The 18,501-nt window shown below is 45.2% G+C and overlaps 1 protein-coding gene across 1 annotated transcript in view; it reads left to right on the top strand.

Moving 5' to 3' along the window:
* Positions 1 to 18,501, top strand: part of LOC129564342 (anosmin-1) — a 225,944-nt gene that overhangs the window by 191,216 nt on the left and 16,227 nt on the right. The window contains exon 9 of the mRNA XM_055438256.2: positions 9,873 to 10,019. Coding sequence (XP_055294231.2) covers positions 9,873 to 10,019 — 147 coding nt within the window. The remainder of the gene's footprint in view (positions 1 to 9,872; positions 10,020 to 18,501) is intronic.

Here is an 18,501-nt window from a genome sequence, read left to right as displayed (position 1 = left end):
TAGAAGGAAAGGTGTCTCATCCTAGCAGATGCTGATATTGACATGATTCAGTGTCCTTATTCTAATGGAAACTTTGGAACAAAAGGTGTCTCATTCTAGCTGATGCTGATATTGACATGATTTGGGGTCCTTATTCTAATGGAAACTTCAGAAGAAAAGGTGTCTCATCCTCGCATCTGATATTGACATGATTCAGGATCCTTATTCTAATGGAAACTTCGGAAGGAAAGGTGTCTCATCTTAGCAGATGCTAATATTGACATGATTTGGGGTCCTTATTCTAATGAAAACTCTAGAAGGAAAGGTGTCTCATCCTAGCAGATGCTAATATTGACATGATTCGGGGTCCTTATTCTAATGGAAACTTCGGAAGGAAAGGTGTCTCATCCTAGCAGATGCTAATATTGACATGATTCGGGGTCCTTATTCTAATGGAAACTTCAGAAGAAAAGGTGTCTCATCCTCGCATCTGATATTGACATGATTCAGGATCCTTATTCTAATGGAAACTTCGGAAGGAAAGGTGTCTCATTCTAGCAGATGTCAATATTGACATGATTCGGGGTCCTTATTCTAATGTAAACTTCGTAAGGAAAGGTGTCTCATTCTAGCAGATGCTAATATTGACATGATTCAGGGTCCTTATTCTAATGGAAACTTCGTAAGGAAAGGTGTCTCATTCTAGCAGATGCTAATATTGACATGATTCAGGGTCCTTTTTCTAATGAAAACTCTAGAAGGAAAGGTGTCTCATCCTAGCAGATGCTAACATTGACATGATTCAGGGTCCTTATTCTAATGGAAACTTCAGAAGGAAAGGTGTCTAATTCTAGCAGATGTCAATATTGACATGATTCAGGGTCCTTCTTGTAATAGAAACCTCAGAAGAAAAGGTGTCTCATTCTAGCAGATGCTGATATTGACATGATTCAAGGTCCTTATTCTAATGGAAACTTCGGAAGGAAAGGTGTCTCATCCTAGCAGATGCCGTTATTGACATGATTCGGGGTCCTTATGCAATTGCGTCCTTATTTTTTATACATTTTTTTTTTTGTATGTGTCTGTGCTGGGTCTTCGTAGCTGTGTGAGGGCTTTTCACTAGTTGAGGCAAGCAGGGATTATTGTCTAGTATGGTGCCCAGGCTTCTCACTGAGATGGCTCCTCGTTGCAGTCCTTGGGCTCTAGGACACACGGGCTCACTAACTGTGATACATGGGCTTAGCTCCTCCATGACACTTGGGAATGTTCCCAGACCGGGGAGCGCACCCGTGTCTCCTGCTTTGGCAGGCAGATTCTTTACCACTGAGCCACCAGGGAAGCCCTGCCTTGTTGTTTTCTGTACGACTTTCATCTGTCTCATAGACAGTTGTGGTGTCATAGTGGAAACTTAAGAAGGTGTCTCATTCCAGCCTGTGTTCACACACACGGTTGGGTCCTCACGCATGTGTGAACTTGTCTTCAAGGACAATCCTTATAGCTTAACTCTCAGAAACTGTTGGTTCCTTCCTCGAATGCAACATGCATTTGAGGCTTTCAACGCCTTTGTTTTCGGTGGGTTTCGCACAGTGGTCACAATTCCTGCAGAAGGCTACCCAGTACTGCACTGAGAGCAGTGACCAGGTCACCCCATCACCCCACACCCATGTCCTAGGCGCCATTGTTACCAAGCTCAGCTGTGACCATGACCTTAGCACAGCAAGAGGAGGGGCGTATGAGACCCTCGTCTCTGAGCCAGATGTTGGGTGGCGTGGTGTTTCTGGCTTTTGCTCACAGCTGGGGAGTGGTGGGTGGGGCTATAGGGAGGCTCCTCGGGCCGGGCTGATGGAAGGCCAGCCCGGGAGAGGCCACAGGCATCTCCGCGAGTGTTTCTGCCCCAGGCTTACGGGGTCTGCCTTTCGTCATGGCTCCGTGCCTGGGTCCGACCAGGACAGTGTGACAAGCGTCTAGAATTTAGGAAAGAGTAGGTTGAAGCTGAAACTCCAATGCTTTGGCCACCTGATGCAAAGAGCTGACTCATTTGAAAAGACCCCGATGCTGGGAAAGATTGAAGGCAGGAGGAGAAGGGGACGACAGAGGATGAGATGGTTGGATGGCATCACCGACTCAACAGACATGAGTTTGGGTGGGCTCCGGGAGTTGGTGGTGGACAGGGAGGCCTGGCATGCTGCGGTTCATGGGGTCACAAAGAGTCAGACACGACTGAGCGACTGAACTGAACTGAACTGAGGCTGGCTCCTCTGAGTTAGACACAGGGATTGTCCATAACCATCTTCCTTGAGCTTGTGTGCATGCTGAGTCATGTCCAACTCTGTGATCCCCATGGACTCCTCTGTCCATGGGATTCTCCAGGCAAGAATACTGGAGCGGGTTGCCATTTCCTTCTCCAGGGGACTCTTCCCGACCCAGGGGTGGAACTTGTGTCTCCTGCATTGGCAGGCGGATGCTTTAACCACCGACCGAGCCACTTGGGAAGCCCTAATTATCTTGTACCACCTGGAAGATAACGGGGTCCAAAGGAGCAGATCCACTTGAAACTATGTTTTTCAAGAGTTCTCGAAACAGAGCTTCCTCCCTGTTTCAGAAATGGGTCCTTTGGGAGATGAGATGGATTTGAAAAGTCCACTATTTCTGTGTGTAAGTCTGGGTACAGTACAACTTTTATGTAAAAATTCTCATGGAAACATTTCTGAACATTTAGTAACTTCACTGACTTTTTTAAAGAAGTTTTTTTTTATTGAAGTGTAGTTGATTTACAACATTGTGGCACTTTTCTGCTGTTACAGCAAAGTGATTTCAGTTATGTATATATACATTTTATAAAGTATATTCTTTGCCATGATGGTTTATCACAGGATATTGAATATAGTTTCCTGCAATACACAGTAGGACCTTGTTGCTTATCCATTCTCTATATTAAAGGTCACATCTGCGAACCCCAACCTCCCACTCCATCTCTTCCCATCACCAGGCCCCTTGGTGATCACCAGTCTGTTCTCAATCTCTGTGAGTCTGTTTCTGCTTCATAGGTAAGTTCATTCGTGTCACATTTCAGATTCCACAAGCGATATCACACAGTATTCATCGTTCTCTGTCAGACTTAATCTGCTTAGTACGATAATCGCTAGGTCCATCCGCATCACTGCAAATGGCATCGTTTCATTCTTTTTCATGGCTAAGTAATATTCCACTGTCTATATGTACCACCCCCTTCTTTATCCATTCCTGTTGGTGGGCCTTTGGATTGTTTCACATGTGTTGGCTGTTGTGAATAGTACTGCCGTGAACGTAGAGGTGTGTGTACCTTTGTGGATTATAATTTTGTCTGGATACAGGCCCAGAAATGGGGTAGCTGGATCACACAGTAGTTCTAGTTTTAGTTTTCTTAGGAGCTTTCCTTCTGTTTTCCACAGTGGCCGTACCCACCGTTCATTAATTTCTTTAAATACAATCCTACATTCATTCAGCCAGTATTCTTGGGCTTCCCTGCTGGCCCAGCTGGTAAAGAGTCCGCCTGCAGTATGGGAGACCTGGGTTCGATCCCTGGGTTGGGAAGGTTCCCTCGGAGAAGGGAACGGCTACCCACTCCAGTATTCTGGCCTGGAGAATTCCACGGACTGTATAGCCCATGGGGTCACAAAGAGTCGGACACGACTGAGTGGCTTGCACACTTTAATTCATTCATCAAACCGTGTCTAACGATGGGAATAGTTACTATATTCTACTATCATAGACTGCACTAGATTATAAACAAATATGTCATATACATGGCAAAAAGTATATAGTATATATTCTATATAGACTACGAGTATGTGTACATTATACAGTCTCTATGTACTATGTATTTCTATGTATTCTATGTAATACTATATCTTCATGTATTAACACAAACTCACGCACACATTACTGCCAGCCCTAGACACATCTGACGTGGGCCTTCTGAGAGCCCAAGTGTGGAGTCTGTAAACGCATGACCAGGATAACCGAGAGACTAGCCCGTGGAGCACAGAGCTGCAGGGGGATGGTGGAGGCAGACAGACTGACGTGGAGGTAGGCACTCAGTCTGCCAGCCTGTCCTGGGCCCTGCAGCATGGGTGCTCCACGGAGCACCGGGCATCACACTGCACGTGTGCAGCACTTGAACAAAGCACTGTGTGTGCAGAGAACCAGTGTGTGTAGGGGGGAACAAAGCAGGGGGAGGCACTCTTCCCCCTTGGAGAGCGAATCAGTCCCATGGGTGTCCTGCCTTCCATGTGCTGAGGCCACCCTGGGCCCCCCCAACCTGACAGTCCACCCCCCCGAAACCAGAGCTGTATGTTTGGCTGCCTGCCTGGCACCGCCGCTGGGATGGCTGCCAGGTTCTTGAAATGGAACGTCCTTCAAACCACGATCATCTCATCCTTTCACCCGTTTCTCTCCACGGCCCTCCTGATCCCCCTTCCCCTCAGAGCACCTGTCGCTCAGCCCTTTTGTTTGAGCTTAAGGTCAGGAGAGGCCTTGGTTTATCTCTCTCCAGAAATCCAGTTAATGAGGAATCAAAGTCCTCTGGTCTCCTAATGTCACCTGCAACGTGGGTACCTGTCCAGATCTTGCCTTGTTCAGGCCATTGCCACCTTCCTGATACAATTAATCTAATTATTATTGGTTTCCAGCCCTTCTTCAATATCTGTCTTATAAATGAATGTCAGAAGAGTCCCTAGAAAACATTAACCTAGAAACAAGTATCACAGATTTCTTCTCCTCTCAAGACTGTCACATATTCCAGTCTTCTCCTCACTTATGCCCAGATCTCATGTTTTCCTTTTTCCTCAACTTATTACTCCCTGATTTCTCCTCAAACCAAAATCCTTTAAACGTCTGATTCTCCTAAGACAGTAGTTTTTCTTCTACCGGTGGTGGGGATTTCTGTCTTGTGCAAAGTAAGCTGGCCTTTTGATGTCTTTCCAGTTTTCCCAATAAACAACGTTCCTTCCCCCTTAGAGGCTGATATGGCTGTGATCCATGAAGGGGCCGTACGAGTCCCGTAATTAAATTTGCGTCTCTGCCCACAACTGCGAATCCCATGGACAGAGGAGCCTGGTGGGCTACTGTCAGCTCTGTTCAGTTCAGTCGCTCAGTCGTGTCCGACTCTTTGCGACCCCATGAACCACAGCACGCCAGGCCTCCCTGTCCATCACCAACTCTCGGAGTCCACCCAAACTCATGTCCATTGAGTTGATGATGCCATCCAACCATTTCATCCTCTGTTGTCCCCTTCTCCTCCTACCCTCAATCTTTCCCAGCATCAGGGTCTTTTCAAAAGAGTCAGCTCTTTGCATCAGGTGACCAAAGTATTGGAGTTTCAGCTTCAACATCAGTCCTTCCAATGAACACTCAGGACTGATTTCCTTTAGGATGGACTGGTTGGATCTCCTTGCAGCCCAAGGGACTCTCAAGAGTCTCCTCAAACAGCACAGTTCAAAAGCATCCATTCTTTAGCTCTCAGCTTTCTTTATAGTCCAACTCTGACATCCATACATGACTATTGGAAAAACCACAGCTTTGACTAGATGGACCTTTGTTGGCAAAGTAATGTCTCTACTTTTTTATTTGCTGTCTAGGGTTGGTCATAACTTTTGGCTACAGTCCATGGGGTTGCAAAGAGTTGGACACGACTGAGCATACACATACCGTTTTGCCTAACCAAGAAAGAGATATGATACATAACCTACTAAAGGCCACTTTATTCTAGGATTAGCTGATTCCTGTCAGAAAGATCAGAACAATAAAAAAAAAAAAAAGTGATACCTCAAAGTACCTGTCATAATACATGTTACTTGGGTTTCAGGGTGGCCTCCAGCAGAGACTGTCTTAACACAGGATTAGGCAGGGCACAGCTAAGTGTGTGTCAGGACACGCTTTGTAACCCAATGTGATGTATAATCCCATAAACACTAATGCATGCCTGTGACAGGAACACAATGAGTTTTCATCATGAACCAACCAGAAGTAAAGAATCATCACAACTTTCCAGTTTAAGCAAGGGAAATTATATTTTATAGGAAGCAGTGCTGTAAATGTCAGCATATAAATTACTTTTTGAATGCTGTTTTTCCAGGTCTGCAGGCTACTTAAGGTGTTTTAATGATAAATGTTTCTATGAAAGCAAAGGCTGCGTGTTCACACAGTTGTGTACAAGGATCCCTTGAAGGAAAGACATAATCCTGTCTTTAATAGAAACGTAACTTGCTCTCTTGGGAGGCAGGAGGAACATTTCCGGGGGTGACGGTTTCCGAGTGCTTGATGTAGTTGCCTCATGGAGCTGGAAGAATATTCCAGCTCTGCAAAATAATAATGGGGCAGAGAGAAAAGGCTCCCAGTCTGGATAAAGTTCATCTTAACTCTCAACATCTGGAGAAACGGCCTAGTCAGTCAATTTTCTTTAACTTTCAGGAGTTTAATAGAGCATAAACCAGACCTCATACAGTTGCAGAATGTGGAGAAGTGGCTTTTATTCCATTTTTGTTTCCTGCTGAGAGTGCAGGACACGCTCAGAGGGAGGGACCACCCCCAGGGCTGAGGTTGGACTGTGTGTCCTCTGTGTGTGGGCGTGCCCCGTGTGTGGGCGTGTCCCCTGTGTGTGTGGGCGTGTCCTCTGGGGGCATGTCCCCTGTGTGGGGAGTGTGTCCTCTATGTGGGGGTGTGTCCTCTGGGTGGGGGGGTGTGTCCTCTGGGGCAAGGCCTTTGTGTGGGGGCGTGTCCTCTGGAGGCATGTCTTCTGTGTGGGGGCGTGTCCTCTGGGGGCATGGCCTTTGCGTGGGGGCGTGTCCTCTGGAGGCATGTCCTCTGTGTGGGGGCGTGTCCCTGTGTGGGGGCGTGGCCAGGATGTGGGGCGTGTCCTCTGTGGTGGGGCGTGCCCATGCCTGTTCACGCTGGAGTCATTTGCTAAAACAGCAGAGATTCAATCCTGAGATATATGCACTTTTTAATGTCGGTAGTGAAAATTAAGCATTTCCATGGGCTATAACAGGCTTAAGTAGGACAATATTCACAGAGAGGTTAAACAACCGTCTAGACTGTCTTGGTTATCTGCCAGTGAATTCTTAACACGACAGGTTATTAAAGGAATTAGAGGCAGAAGTGAGCTTGTGAAAAATTTAAGATTTGTGAAAAACCTTAAACCTTCTAAGAAAGCTTTTTATTGGAGTACAGTTGATTTTACAGTGTTGGTGTTAGTTTCTGCTATACAGCACAGGCAGTTATATGTATACACGTATCCCCTCTCTTCGATGTCTTCTCATATAGACCATTACAGAGCCTTGAGTAGAGTTCCCTGTGGTATACAGTAGGTACTCATTCAGTTCAGTTCAGTCGCTCAGTCGTGTCCGATTATTTGTGACCCCATGGACTGCAGCACGCCAGGCCTCGCTGTCCATCACCAACTCCTGGAGCTTGCTCAAACGCATGCCCAATGAGTGGGTGATGCCCCCCAACCATCTCATCCTCTGTTGTCCTCTTCTCCTCCCGCCTTCCGTCTTTCCCAGCATCGGGGTCTTTTCCAATGAGTCAGGTTCTCATTAGTTTAGTGTATGTAAGTAAATTCCTATCTCCCAGCTCATCCCACCCCACTCTTAACACCCTTGGTATCCTTGCGTGTGTTCTGTACATCTGTGTCTCTATTTCTGCTTTGTAAATATGTTCATCTACACTATTTTGCTATATTCTACGTACATGCATTAATGTATTTGTCTTTCTGACTTCCTTCACACTCTATCACAGTCTCCAGGTCCCTCCATGTCTATGAAGAACACAGAGTTTAATTCCTGTTTCTGGCTGAGTAATCTTCCATCACACTTTCAATTCTTTTTTTAAAATGCCTTAGGTGTAAGTGGTGGGATTCTGTAAGCCCACGGTGGCATCCGGAAAGGGGCATGTTTGGGTCCCTGTCTTGTGGGTTGCCTGTGACCCTGCCACCACTCTCTGGGCCCCAGGCTTGCTGTGCTGGGGTCTGCAGACTGGGATGTAAGGCTTCTCACAGCCTGTGACGTTGTCACTTAAAGATGACATTGGTGTTGGCCCATTCCAGGCACACGGCTCCAGAAACTCTTGGAATTCCTTAAGCAGTGAGAGTCATGAAGGTGTGTTTTCTTACATGAATGAGGTGATTTTTTGGACAGCACCTAAGGACAGGGTGGGCGTGAGAGGAACCTACTACTGACTGGAAGGTTGGAACTTTCTGTCTCCACTTCCTACCACCACCTCTGAGGAAGAGACAGCGGCTGGAGGTGCAGTTCAGTCATGGGTGGCTAATAATTTAATCCATCACATCTGCGTAATGAAGCCTCGGTAAACCCGGGACACCAGGATTCAGAGGGCTCTGGGCTTGGTGAATGCGTGCTGGGAGGGGGACTTCCTGGAGCAGGAAGCCCCACTCCCTTCTCCCCACCCTATCCCACACCCCTCTGCCATCTGGCTGTTCCTGAGTTATATCCTTTCTTTCTGTCTCTTTTCATATATCTAAATCAGATTTCACGCTTAGGCATTACTACCTTTGAAGATCAGTCAGTTCAGTCGCTCGGTCATGTCTGACTCTTTGCGACCCCATGGACTGCAGCACGCCAGGCTTCCCTGTCCATCACCAATTCCCGGAGCTTACTCAAACTCACATCCATTGAGTCAGTGATGCCATCCAACCATCTTATCCTCTGTCGTCCCCTTCTCCCGCCTTCCATCTTTCCCAGCATCAGGGTCTTTTCAAAAGAGTCAGTTCTTTGCATCAGATGGCCAATGGACCTTCAGCTTCAGCATCAGTCCTTCCAATGAATATTCAGGATTGATTTCCTTTAGGATGGACCGGTTGGATCTCCCTGCAGTCCAAGGGACTCTCCAGAGTCTTCTCCAACACCACAGTTCAAAAGCATCCATTCTTCGGCGATCAGCTTTCCTCACAGTCCAACTCTCACATCCATACATGACTGCTGAAAAAAACGTAGCCTTGACTAGACCCACCTTTGTTGGCAAAGGAATGTCTCTGCTTTTTAATATGGTGTCTAGGTTGGTCATAGCTTTTCTTCCAAGGAGCAAGAGGCTTTTAATTTCATGGCTGCTGTCACCATCTGCAGTGATTTCGGAGCCCCCCAAAATAAAGTCAGCCACTGTTTTTATTATTTCCCCATCTATTTGCCGTGAAGTGATGGGACCAGATGCCATGATCTTAGTTTTCTAAACGCTGAGTTTTAAGTGAACTTTTTCACATTGCTTACTGGTTTATCATCAATACAGGTTGAGATATTATATCTCATAGGAGTACTTGGAATTCTGAAAGCAGAAAAGGACATTTCTACAAGTGCAACTTCTAAAAGTCAGTGAGCTGCAAAAGGAGAGATTGGAGGCCAGGAATTGTTGGTGTCTTTCCTACTAAGCCATGTGAACTCTCCTCTGTCTCTCTCAAGACGGAGGAATCTAACATGCTGGTCCTTCAGCGAAAACCCACCCAGTGTATTGTTTTCATGAAATGCTATTTTAATATTATTTCATTGACTTCCTTCACAAGTGCCAAAAAAAAATTCACGTATTGTGAGAAATACTATTTCCACTTATTACTGAAATCAGAGCATTTATCAAGGTTGGTGAATGTGTGTTTCTTACCAAGTTAAATTTGGGGATTCGGTGTAATCTACACGGCGTACTTTTAGGACTGCATTACAGCCTCTGATGAAGGGGGAAGTGTGGTCAACCTGGACAGGAAGGAATGTGTGGCTGAATTACGTTTTACTTTAAAAAATACAGGCATTAAATATGAAAAGATCTCAGAGGGAAATCAGAGGTACTGGGATTACCATCAGGTTCCATGTTGCTTTTTCACCAGTAAGTCAGAATGTTGTGCACTCTTACAGAGGAACAGCTCGGGAAGAGTAGAAAGAGTGTGATGCACACGCAGCCTCCCCTTCAAAGACGCCGGCCCGCTCGCCTCCTGGAAGTCGGGGCTCCGTTTTTCCAAGACAACCAGCTTCAAGTCAAGGTCTACTGGAAGAAGACGGAAGGTGAGCAGATGCTTGCTTAGCCGTTGTTGTCCTTGAGCTTTATTCTAATATTGGAGCACAGTTGATGTTCAGCGTTGTGTGAGTTTCAGGTGTCAGCTGTACGTATACACAGATTGATTCTTTTTCAGATTCTTTTTCCAGTTGTTGGTGGTAGTGGTTTAGTTGCTAAGTCGTATCCAACTCCTTGTGACCCCATGGACTGTAGCTCGCCAGGCTCCCTCTGTCCATGGGATTCTCCAGGCAAGCGTACTGGAGTGGGTTGCCATTGCCTTCTCCAGGGGATCTTGCCAACCACAGGAATCGAACCCGGGTCTCCTGTATTTCAGGCAGATTCTTGACCGACTGGGCTATGAGGGAAGCCTTAGGTTATTACATTGAGCAGAGCTCCCTGTGGTATACAGTAGTCCCTGCTGATTATTTTAAATATAGTAGTGTGTACCTGTCCATCCCAGTCTCCCAGTCTATTGCCCCCCACCCCTACCAGTCCCCTTTGGTAACTGTCAACTTGCTTTCTAAGTCTGTAAATCTATTTCTGTTTTGTAAATAAGTTCATCGGTATCATTTTTTTTGGATTCCACAGAGAAGTGATATCTTGTTTCTTTCCCCGATATCTCTACCGCCCTACCCATGTTACTGCACCTGGCATTTATTTCATTCTTGATGAAGCTGAGTAGTATTCTGTGTGTACATGGACCACATGGATTCCTCTGTCGATGGACATTTACCATGTCTTGACTATGGTACATAGTGCTGCAGTGGGGTGCACGTACGTTTTCAAATGATGGTTTTCTCCAGGCATGTGTCCAGGAGTGGGGTTGCTGGGTCATATGGTAGCTCTGTTTTTAGTTTTCTTAGGAACCTCCAGACTGTTCTCTGAAGGGGCTGCACTGCTTTACATTCCCACCAACAGTGCAAGCGAGTTTCCTTTTCCCCACACTCTGTCCAGCATTTACAGTTTGTAGACTTTTTGATCACAGTCGTTCTGACTGGTAGGAGGTGGTAACTCACTGTAATTTTGATTTGTGTTTCTGCAGTAACTAGCAACGTTGGCCATCTTTTCATGTTCCTTTGGAGAAATGTCTTTTTAGGTCTTCTGATTTTTGATTGGGTTTTTTGTTTTGATTTTTTTTAAATTTATTTATTTTAATTGGAGGCTAATTACATTATTGTATTGGTTTTGCCATACTTTGACATGAATCTGCCCCGGGTGTCCATATGTTCCCCATCTTGAACCCCTCTCGCACGGCGTATAAGCCGTCTTGTGTATTTTGTAGATTAAGCCTGCATCAGTCATAGGCAAATCTCTTCTCTCATTTCTGGGTTGTCTTTTTGTTTTATTATTTCGCTGTGCAGAAGCTCTCACATTTAATTAGGTCCCGTTTGTTTATTTTCTGATCTTACTTTCATAACTCTTAAGAGGTGGATCCAAAAAGATCTTGCTGTGATTTATTTCAGAGAATGTTCTGCCTGCACTTTCGTCTAAGACTTTTATGATTATTGTTTGCATTGAAGAGTTCTGAGCTGTCGGGGTGCTTGTGGAAACATCACCATCAAGCCACACCACCGCTATTAAGGAAACAGCCGAACAAAATGCGTGCACGCGGCCTTGTTTTATCGAATGCCTTGCGGTTCTGACGTTTGAATGGGTTGCCCCTGGTTCCCAGGAATGTGTCTCACGTTCTGAAATCTGCTGTTGACATTGCATCATTTCAGGGATCTTGACCTGTCTTCACCTCTTTCCTAGAAAGCCGGTCTTGTGTTCAAACACTCAAAACAGTCGTTACTTTGCACTATAAAGCTCTGTTCTAAAGTAATTATTTATTAAAAAGGTACGTAACGCAAATGATTTGGAAGACAGGAAAAAAGCCATTTCTCTTCCCAGTGTTTCACAGGAGTAGCATTTTGGTGGATTTGCTTTCATAAGTTTCCTATACCTCTCATGTCACACCCAGCTAGTATATATGTATGTGCAGGCTCTCAGTGGGGTCTGACTCTTTTCGACCCCATGGACTGGAGCCCACCAGGCTCCTCTGTCCATGGGGATTCTCCAGGCAAGAAGGCTGGAGTGAGTTGCCATTCCCTTCTCCAGGGGATCTTCCCCACCCAATGATCAAACCCAGGTCTCCTGGATTGCAGGCTGAGCCACCAGGGAAGCCATTTTTATCTGTATGTGTATATGTAAAATGAACACATTTTCAAATAATTTATTTGCATTTTATATGCTCTTAGTATTTTTCATAACATTTTGAAATGGTTACCTTGATGGATATTATGCGTTGTGGTAATTGCACTTGTAGCCAAATATTTAGTTGCCTTCAGAATTTCTGTTTTATCGTTAATACTGCAGTGAACGTTCATCCTTAGAAGAGATTCTGTTTTCTTTTTATCTTAGAGATAAATTCCTTTCATTCCTTTGCTTTGTTTTCTAAGAGTATTTGTTTTGCATTACTGAAATACTGCTTTTAGAGGTAACTGACATACATATTATCACTTCTATGCATTTTAAGACACAAAATCTATTTTAGGCAAAACTATTTCATGAATTAGTTTTCAAAATTCTTACTTTTCTGAGGTGCTGTTTTACTCAGTGGATCAACTCACGTGCCATTTGGGATATTGGTGCTGGGGCTCTTGTTCTGGAATTTTCTTCCAAGCTGCTCAAATTCATTCTGTAGCTAAAATAACATTACCAATAAGGTTTAGTATTTTATTACTATCATATGTTAATTTAAATTTATTCGATATTACTAAAGAAAAATTATGTATACATATTGCAACATTTAAATTAATATTGATTAATATTAAGTTAACATTAAATTATAGAATGTATTTAACCTCTTGCACAGTCAGCTGTCCACATCAGCGGGTTCTGCATCTGCAGGTTCACCCGCCTATGGGTCCCATACTCTTGTCGATGGTCAGCAGCTGGTTGAACCCAAGGATGCAGAACCCGCAGGTAGCAAGGGCTCACTGTGGGACTTCAGCATCCATCCTTGGAATCTGGTATTCAAGGTGGGGGTCTGATCCGCAACCTCCAGTGGGTATCGGAGGATGACTGTCCTTCAGTTCAGTTCAGTCGCTCAGTCGTGTCTGACTATTTGTGACCCCATGAATCCCAGCACGCCAGGCCTCCCTGTCCATCACCAACTCCCGGAGTTCACTCAAACTCATGTCCATCGAGTCGGTGATGCCATCCAGCCATCTCATTCTCTGTCATCCCTGTCTCCTCCCGCCCCCAATCCCTCCCAGCATCAGAGTCTTTTCAACTCTTCTCATGAGGTGGCCAAAGTATTGGAGTTTCAGTTTTAGCATCAGTCCTTCCAGTGAATACCCAGGACTGATGTCCTTTAGAATCCTTATCAATTTAAAATTAGCATTGTATGTCCATATGACATTACTATCAATAAAATAACACATTTTATTATTGAGCATGTAAGCATCTCTTCTAACGAAAAGGTAAACATACAGGAGATGCAAACATCTCAGGCACGGAAGAGTAAACCACCAGTATCCTGACTTCTTTGCATGAAATGTTCCCTTGGAATCTCTAATTTTCTTGAAGAGGTCTCTTGTTTTTCCTATTCTGTTGTTTTTCTCTATTTCTTTGCATTGATCACTGAGGAAGGCTTTCTTATCTCTCCTCGCTATTCTTTGGAACTCTGCATTCAGATGCTTATATCTTTCCTTTTCTCCTTTGCTTTTCGCCTCTCTTCTTTTCAGAGCTATTTGTAAGGCCTCCTCAGACAGCCATTTTGCTGTTTTGCATTTCTTTTCCATGCGGATGGTCTTGGTTCCTGTCTCCTGTACAATGTCACGAACCTCCATCCAGAGTTCATCAGGCACTCTATCAATCAGATCTAGTCCCTTAAATCTATTTCTCACTTCCACTGTATAATCATAAGGGATTTGATTGAGGTCATATCTGAATGGTCTAGTGGTTTTCCCTACTTTCTTCTATTTCAGTCTGAATTTGGCAATAAGGAGTTCATGATCTGAGCCACAGTCAGCTCCTGGTCTTGTTTTCGCTAACTGTATACAGCCTCTCCATCTTTGGTTGCAAAGAATATAATCAATCTGATTTCGGTGTTGACCATCTGGTGATGTCCATGTGTAGAGTCTTCTCTTGTGTTGTTGGAAGAGGGTGTTTGCTATGACCAGTGCGTTCTCTTGACAAAACTCTATTAGCCTTTGCCCTGCTTCATTCCGTACTCCAAGGCCAAATTTGCCAGTTACTCCAGGTGTTTCTTGACTTCCTACTTTTGCATTCCAGTCCCCTATAATGAAAAGGACATCTTTTTTGGGTGTTAGTTCTAAAAGGTCTTGTAGGTCTTCATAGAACCGTTCAACTTCGGCTTCTTCAGCGTTACTGGTTGGGGCAAAGATGGGCTCAATAAAGGACAGAAATGGTATGGACCTAACAGAAGCAGAAGATATTAAGAAGAGGTGGCAGGAATACACAGAAGAACTGGACAAAAAAGATCTTCACGACCAAGATAGTCACGATTACGTGATCATTGACCTAGAGCCAGACATCTTGGAATGTGAAGTCAAGTGGGCCTTAGAAAGCATCACTACGAACAAAGCTAGTGGTGGTGATGGAATGCCAGTTGAGCTATTTCAAGTCTTGAAAGATGATGCTGTGAAAGTGCTGCACTCAATATGCCAGCAGATTTGGAAAACTCAGCAGTGGCCACAGGACTGGAAGAGGTCAGTCTTCATTCCAATCCCAAAGAAAGGCAATGCCAAAGAATGCTCAAACTACCGCACAATTGCACTCATCTCACACGCTAGTAAAGTCATGCTCAAAATTCTCCAAGCCAGGCTTCAGCAGTATGTAAACCGTGAACTCCCAGATGTTCAAGCAGGTTTTAGAAAAGGCAGAGGCACCAGAGATCAAATTGCCAACATCCGCTGGATCATGGAGAAAGCAAGAGAGTTTCAGAAAAACATCTATTTCTGCTTCATTGACTATGCCAAAGCCTTTGACTGTGTGGATCACAATAAACTGTGGAACATTCTGAAAGAGATGGGAATCCCAGACCACCTGACCTGCCTCTTGAGAAACCTGTATGCAGGTCAGGAAGCAACTGTTAGAACTGGACATGGAACAACAGACTGGTTCCAAATAGGAAAAGGTGTACGTCAAGGTTGTATATTGTCACCTTGCTTATTTAACTTATATGCAGAGTACATCATGAGGAACTCTGGGCTGGAAGAAGCACAAGCTGGAATCAAGATTGCTGGGAGAAATATCAATCACCTCAGATATGCAGATGACACTACCCTTATGGCAGAAAGTGAAGAGGAACTCAAAAGCCTCTTGATGAAAGTGAAAGAGGAGAGTGAAAAGGTTGGCTTGAAGCTCAACATTCAGAAAACAAAGATCATGGCATCTGGTCCCATCACTTCATGGGAAATAGATGGAAAAACAGTGGAAAGAGTGTCAGACTTTATTTTTTTGGGCTCCAAAATCACTGCAGATGCTGATTGCAGCCATGAAATTAAAAGACGCTTGCTCCTTGGAAGGAAAGTTATGACCAACCTAGATAGTATATTAAAAAGCAGAGACATTACTTTGCCAACCAAGGTCCGTCTAGTCAAGGCAATGGTTTTTCCCGTGGTCATGTATGGATGTGAGAGTTGGACTGTGAAGAAGGCTGATTGCCGAAGAAGCGATGCTTTTGAACTGTGGTGCTGGAGAAGACTCTTGAGAGTCCCTTATACTGCAAGGAGATCCAACCAGTCCATTCTAAAGGAGATCAATCCTGGATGTTCATTGGAGGGACTGATGCTAAAGCTGAAACTGCAATACTTTGGCCACCTCATGCGACGAGTTGACTCACTGGAAAAGACTCTGATGCTGGGAATGGTTGGGGGCGGGAGGAGAAGGGGACAACGGAGAATGAGATGGCTGGATGGCATCACCGACTCTGTGGACATGAGTTTGAGTGTACTCCGGGAGTTGGTGATGGACAGGGAGGCCTGGCGTTGTGTGATTCATGGGGTCGCGGAGAGTCGGACACGACTGAGCGACTGATCTGATCTGATCTGATCCTGACTTCTGACCGTGAACATGTGTTGTACCTGGACTTGAGTTTATCCAGATAGGATCTTAACAATCTGTACCTGGTTTCTTGCAGTGAACAGTACATGGGGGCCACTCACCCAGTCTCCTGCAGGAAGCACTGATTCTTTCACGCATATTGCTGTACCGTTTGTCACACGTCCAGCTGTGAAGTTTCTTGTCAACAGTGGCTGGAGATTTGGTCTGCCCCAGTGATGGGCTGGTGAGAAGGACTTCCCTGGCGGTCCAGTGGTCAAGACATCACCTTCCAGCACGGGGGTTGTGGGTTCCATCCCTGGTCGGGAAGCTAGGATCACACATGCCTTGGGGCCAAGAGCAAAATGAAACATAGAACAGAAGTGATGTTGTAGCAAATTCAATACTTTTCAAAGGATCCGCAACAATGATCTTAAAGATGGAAAAGAACAGCGCCATTGTGAACATCCTGTGAACACACCTTCTGAGTCACACATGTGCATACAGATTCCATCCCCCCCGCCCAGAGGTGAGATTCTTAGGTCAGAGGATGTTGAGCCCTTAAAGAGTCTTGCACAGTGCTTGGACCATGCACCCGCCCACCAGGAAGCTTAGATGTTCTCCACAGTCTCCCCAAGTGGAGAATCCATCTTTTTCTCACCTCAGCCCTTCTGGTACGTGTGTGGTGATGGCTCGCTGCTCTTTGCATTTGCATGCTTCTGCTCTTCCAGGGGTTGAACAGCTCATTGTGAGTTTATTGGCGATGGGGCTCCTCTTTACCAAAGCACGATCCAGGTGGTTTAGCCAGTCTGTCCTGCAAGAGTCCTTTATGTATGGAGTATAAGAGTCAGGTACTGGTTTCATCTCCCTTTCTCGCTACTTTTATTTCTTTCACTTTCCTGAAGGTTCTTACTTTGGGGCTTCACTGGGCTTCCCTGGTGGCTCAGTTGGTAAAGAATCCGCCTGCAATGCAGGAGACCCCGGTTCGATTCCTGCGTAGGGAAAATCCACTGGAGAAGGGAGAGGCTACCCACTTCAGCATTCTTGGGCTTCCCCTGTGGCTCCGCTGGTAAAGAATCCTCCTGCAATGAGGGAGACATGGATTCGATCCCTGGGACAGGAAGATCCCCTGGAGAAGGGAAAGGCTACCCACTCCAGTATCCTGGCCTGGAGAATCCCATGGACTGTATAGTCCATGGGATCGCAAAGAGTCGGACACGACTGAGCGACTTTCACTTGGGGCTTCACTTTTTTCTTTGCTTTCTTCTGGGTTACTTGATCAGTTTACCAGTAATTAGAAAACAGGTCTAACTGTTCCACTAGTAATGTGGACACAGGTAGTAGTATTATGTATAAGTAAGAGAAATCACTGCAATTGAGTATCTCCAAGCAACCATTGTATGTAAAACATGGTTCATTTGTAGTACTCGGACCAGAGTAAGTCGGAGTTTAAGAATATGTTATTAAGTAAGGTAAGAACTTAAGATCCCCTAGAGCAGCGATCCCGAACCTTGGATCTAATGCTTGATGCTCAGAGGTGGAGCTGATGGAATAAATAAGAGAAAGCACACAATACATGGAACACCACTTGTGAAAGTGAAGTCGCTCAGTCGTGTCTGACTCTTTGCGACCCCATGGACTGTAGCCTACCAGGCTCCTCGGTCCCTGGGATTTTCCAGGCGAGAGGACTGGAGTGGGTGGCCATTTCCTTCTCTAGGAATGCACTTGAATCATCTCTAAAACCATCCACCCCCACCCCCACTCCTAGCCGTGGAAAATTCGTCTTCCACGAAACGGGTCCCTGGTACTACCAGGGAGGTCAGGGACCGCTGCTCTAGAGGGAAGAGGAATTGAGACCCATCTCGACCCACCTCCCAGAATATTGGAAATAAAAGCAAAAATAAACAAATGGGACCTAATTAAAATCAAAAGCTTCTGCACAGCAAAGGAAACTCTAAGCAAGGTGAAAAGACAGCCTTCAGAATGGGAGAAAATAATAGCAAATGAAGCAACTGATAAAGGATTAATCTCCAAATTATACAAGCAGCTCCTGCAGCTTAATTCCAGAAAACTAAGTGACCCAGTCAAAAAATGGGCCAAAGAACTAAACAGACATTTCTCCAGAGAAGACATAAAGATGGCTAACAAACACATGAAAAAATGCTCAACATCCCTTTCACACCAGTCAGAATGGCTGCTATCCAAAAGTCTACATGCAATAAGTGCTGGAGAGGGTGTGGAGAGAAGGGAACCCTCTTACACTGTTGGTGGGAATGCAAACTAGTACAGCCACTATGGAGAACAGTGTGGAGATTCCTCAGAAAACTGGAAATAGAACTGCCATATGATCCAGCAATCGCACTCCTGAGCATGCACACCGAGGAAAGCAGAATTGAAAGAGACACATGTACTCCAATGTTCATTGCAGCACTGTTTATAATA

The sequence above is a fragment of the Moschus berezovskii genome, chromosome Y (assembly GCF_049115385.1).
Source record: "Moschus berezovskii isolate FMDL1 chromosome Y, NW_MosBer_1.0, whole genome shotgun sequence".
NCBI classification, from domain to species: Eukaryota; Metazoa; Chordata; class Mammalia; order Artiodactyla; family Moschidae; genus Moschus; species Moschus berezovskii.
Note: the sequence above shows the minus strand (reverse complement) of the source record. Positions and strands in the feature narration are given on the sequence as shown.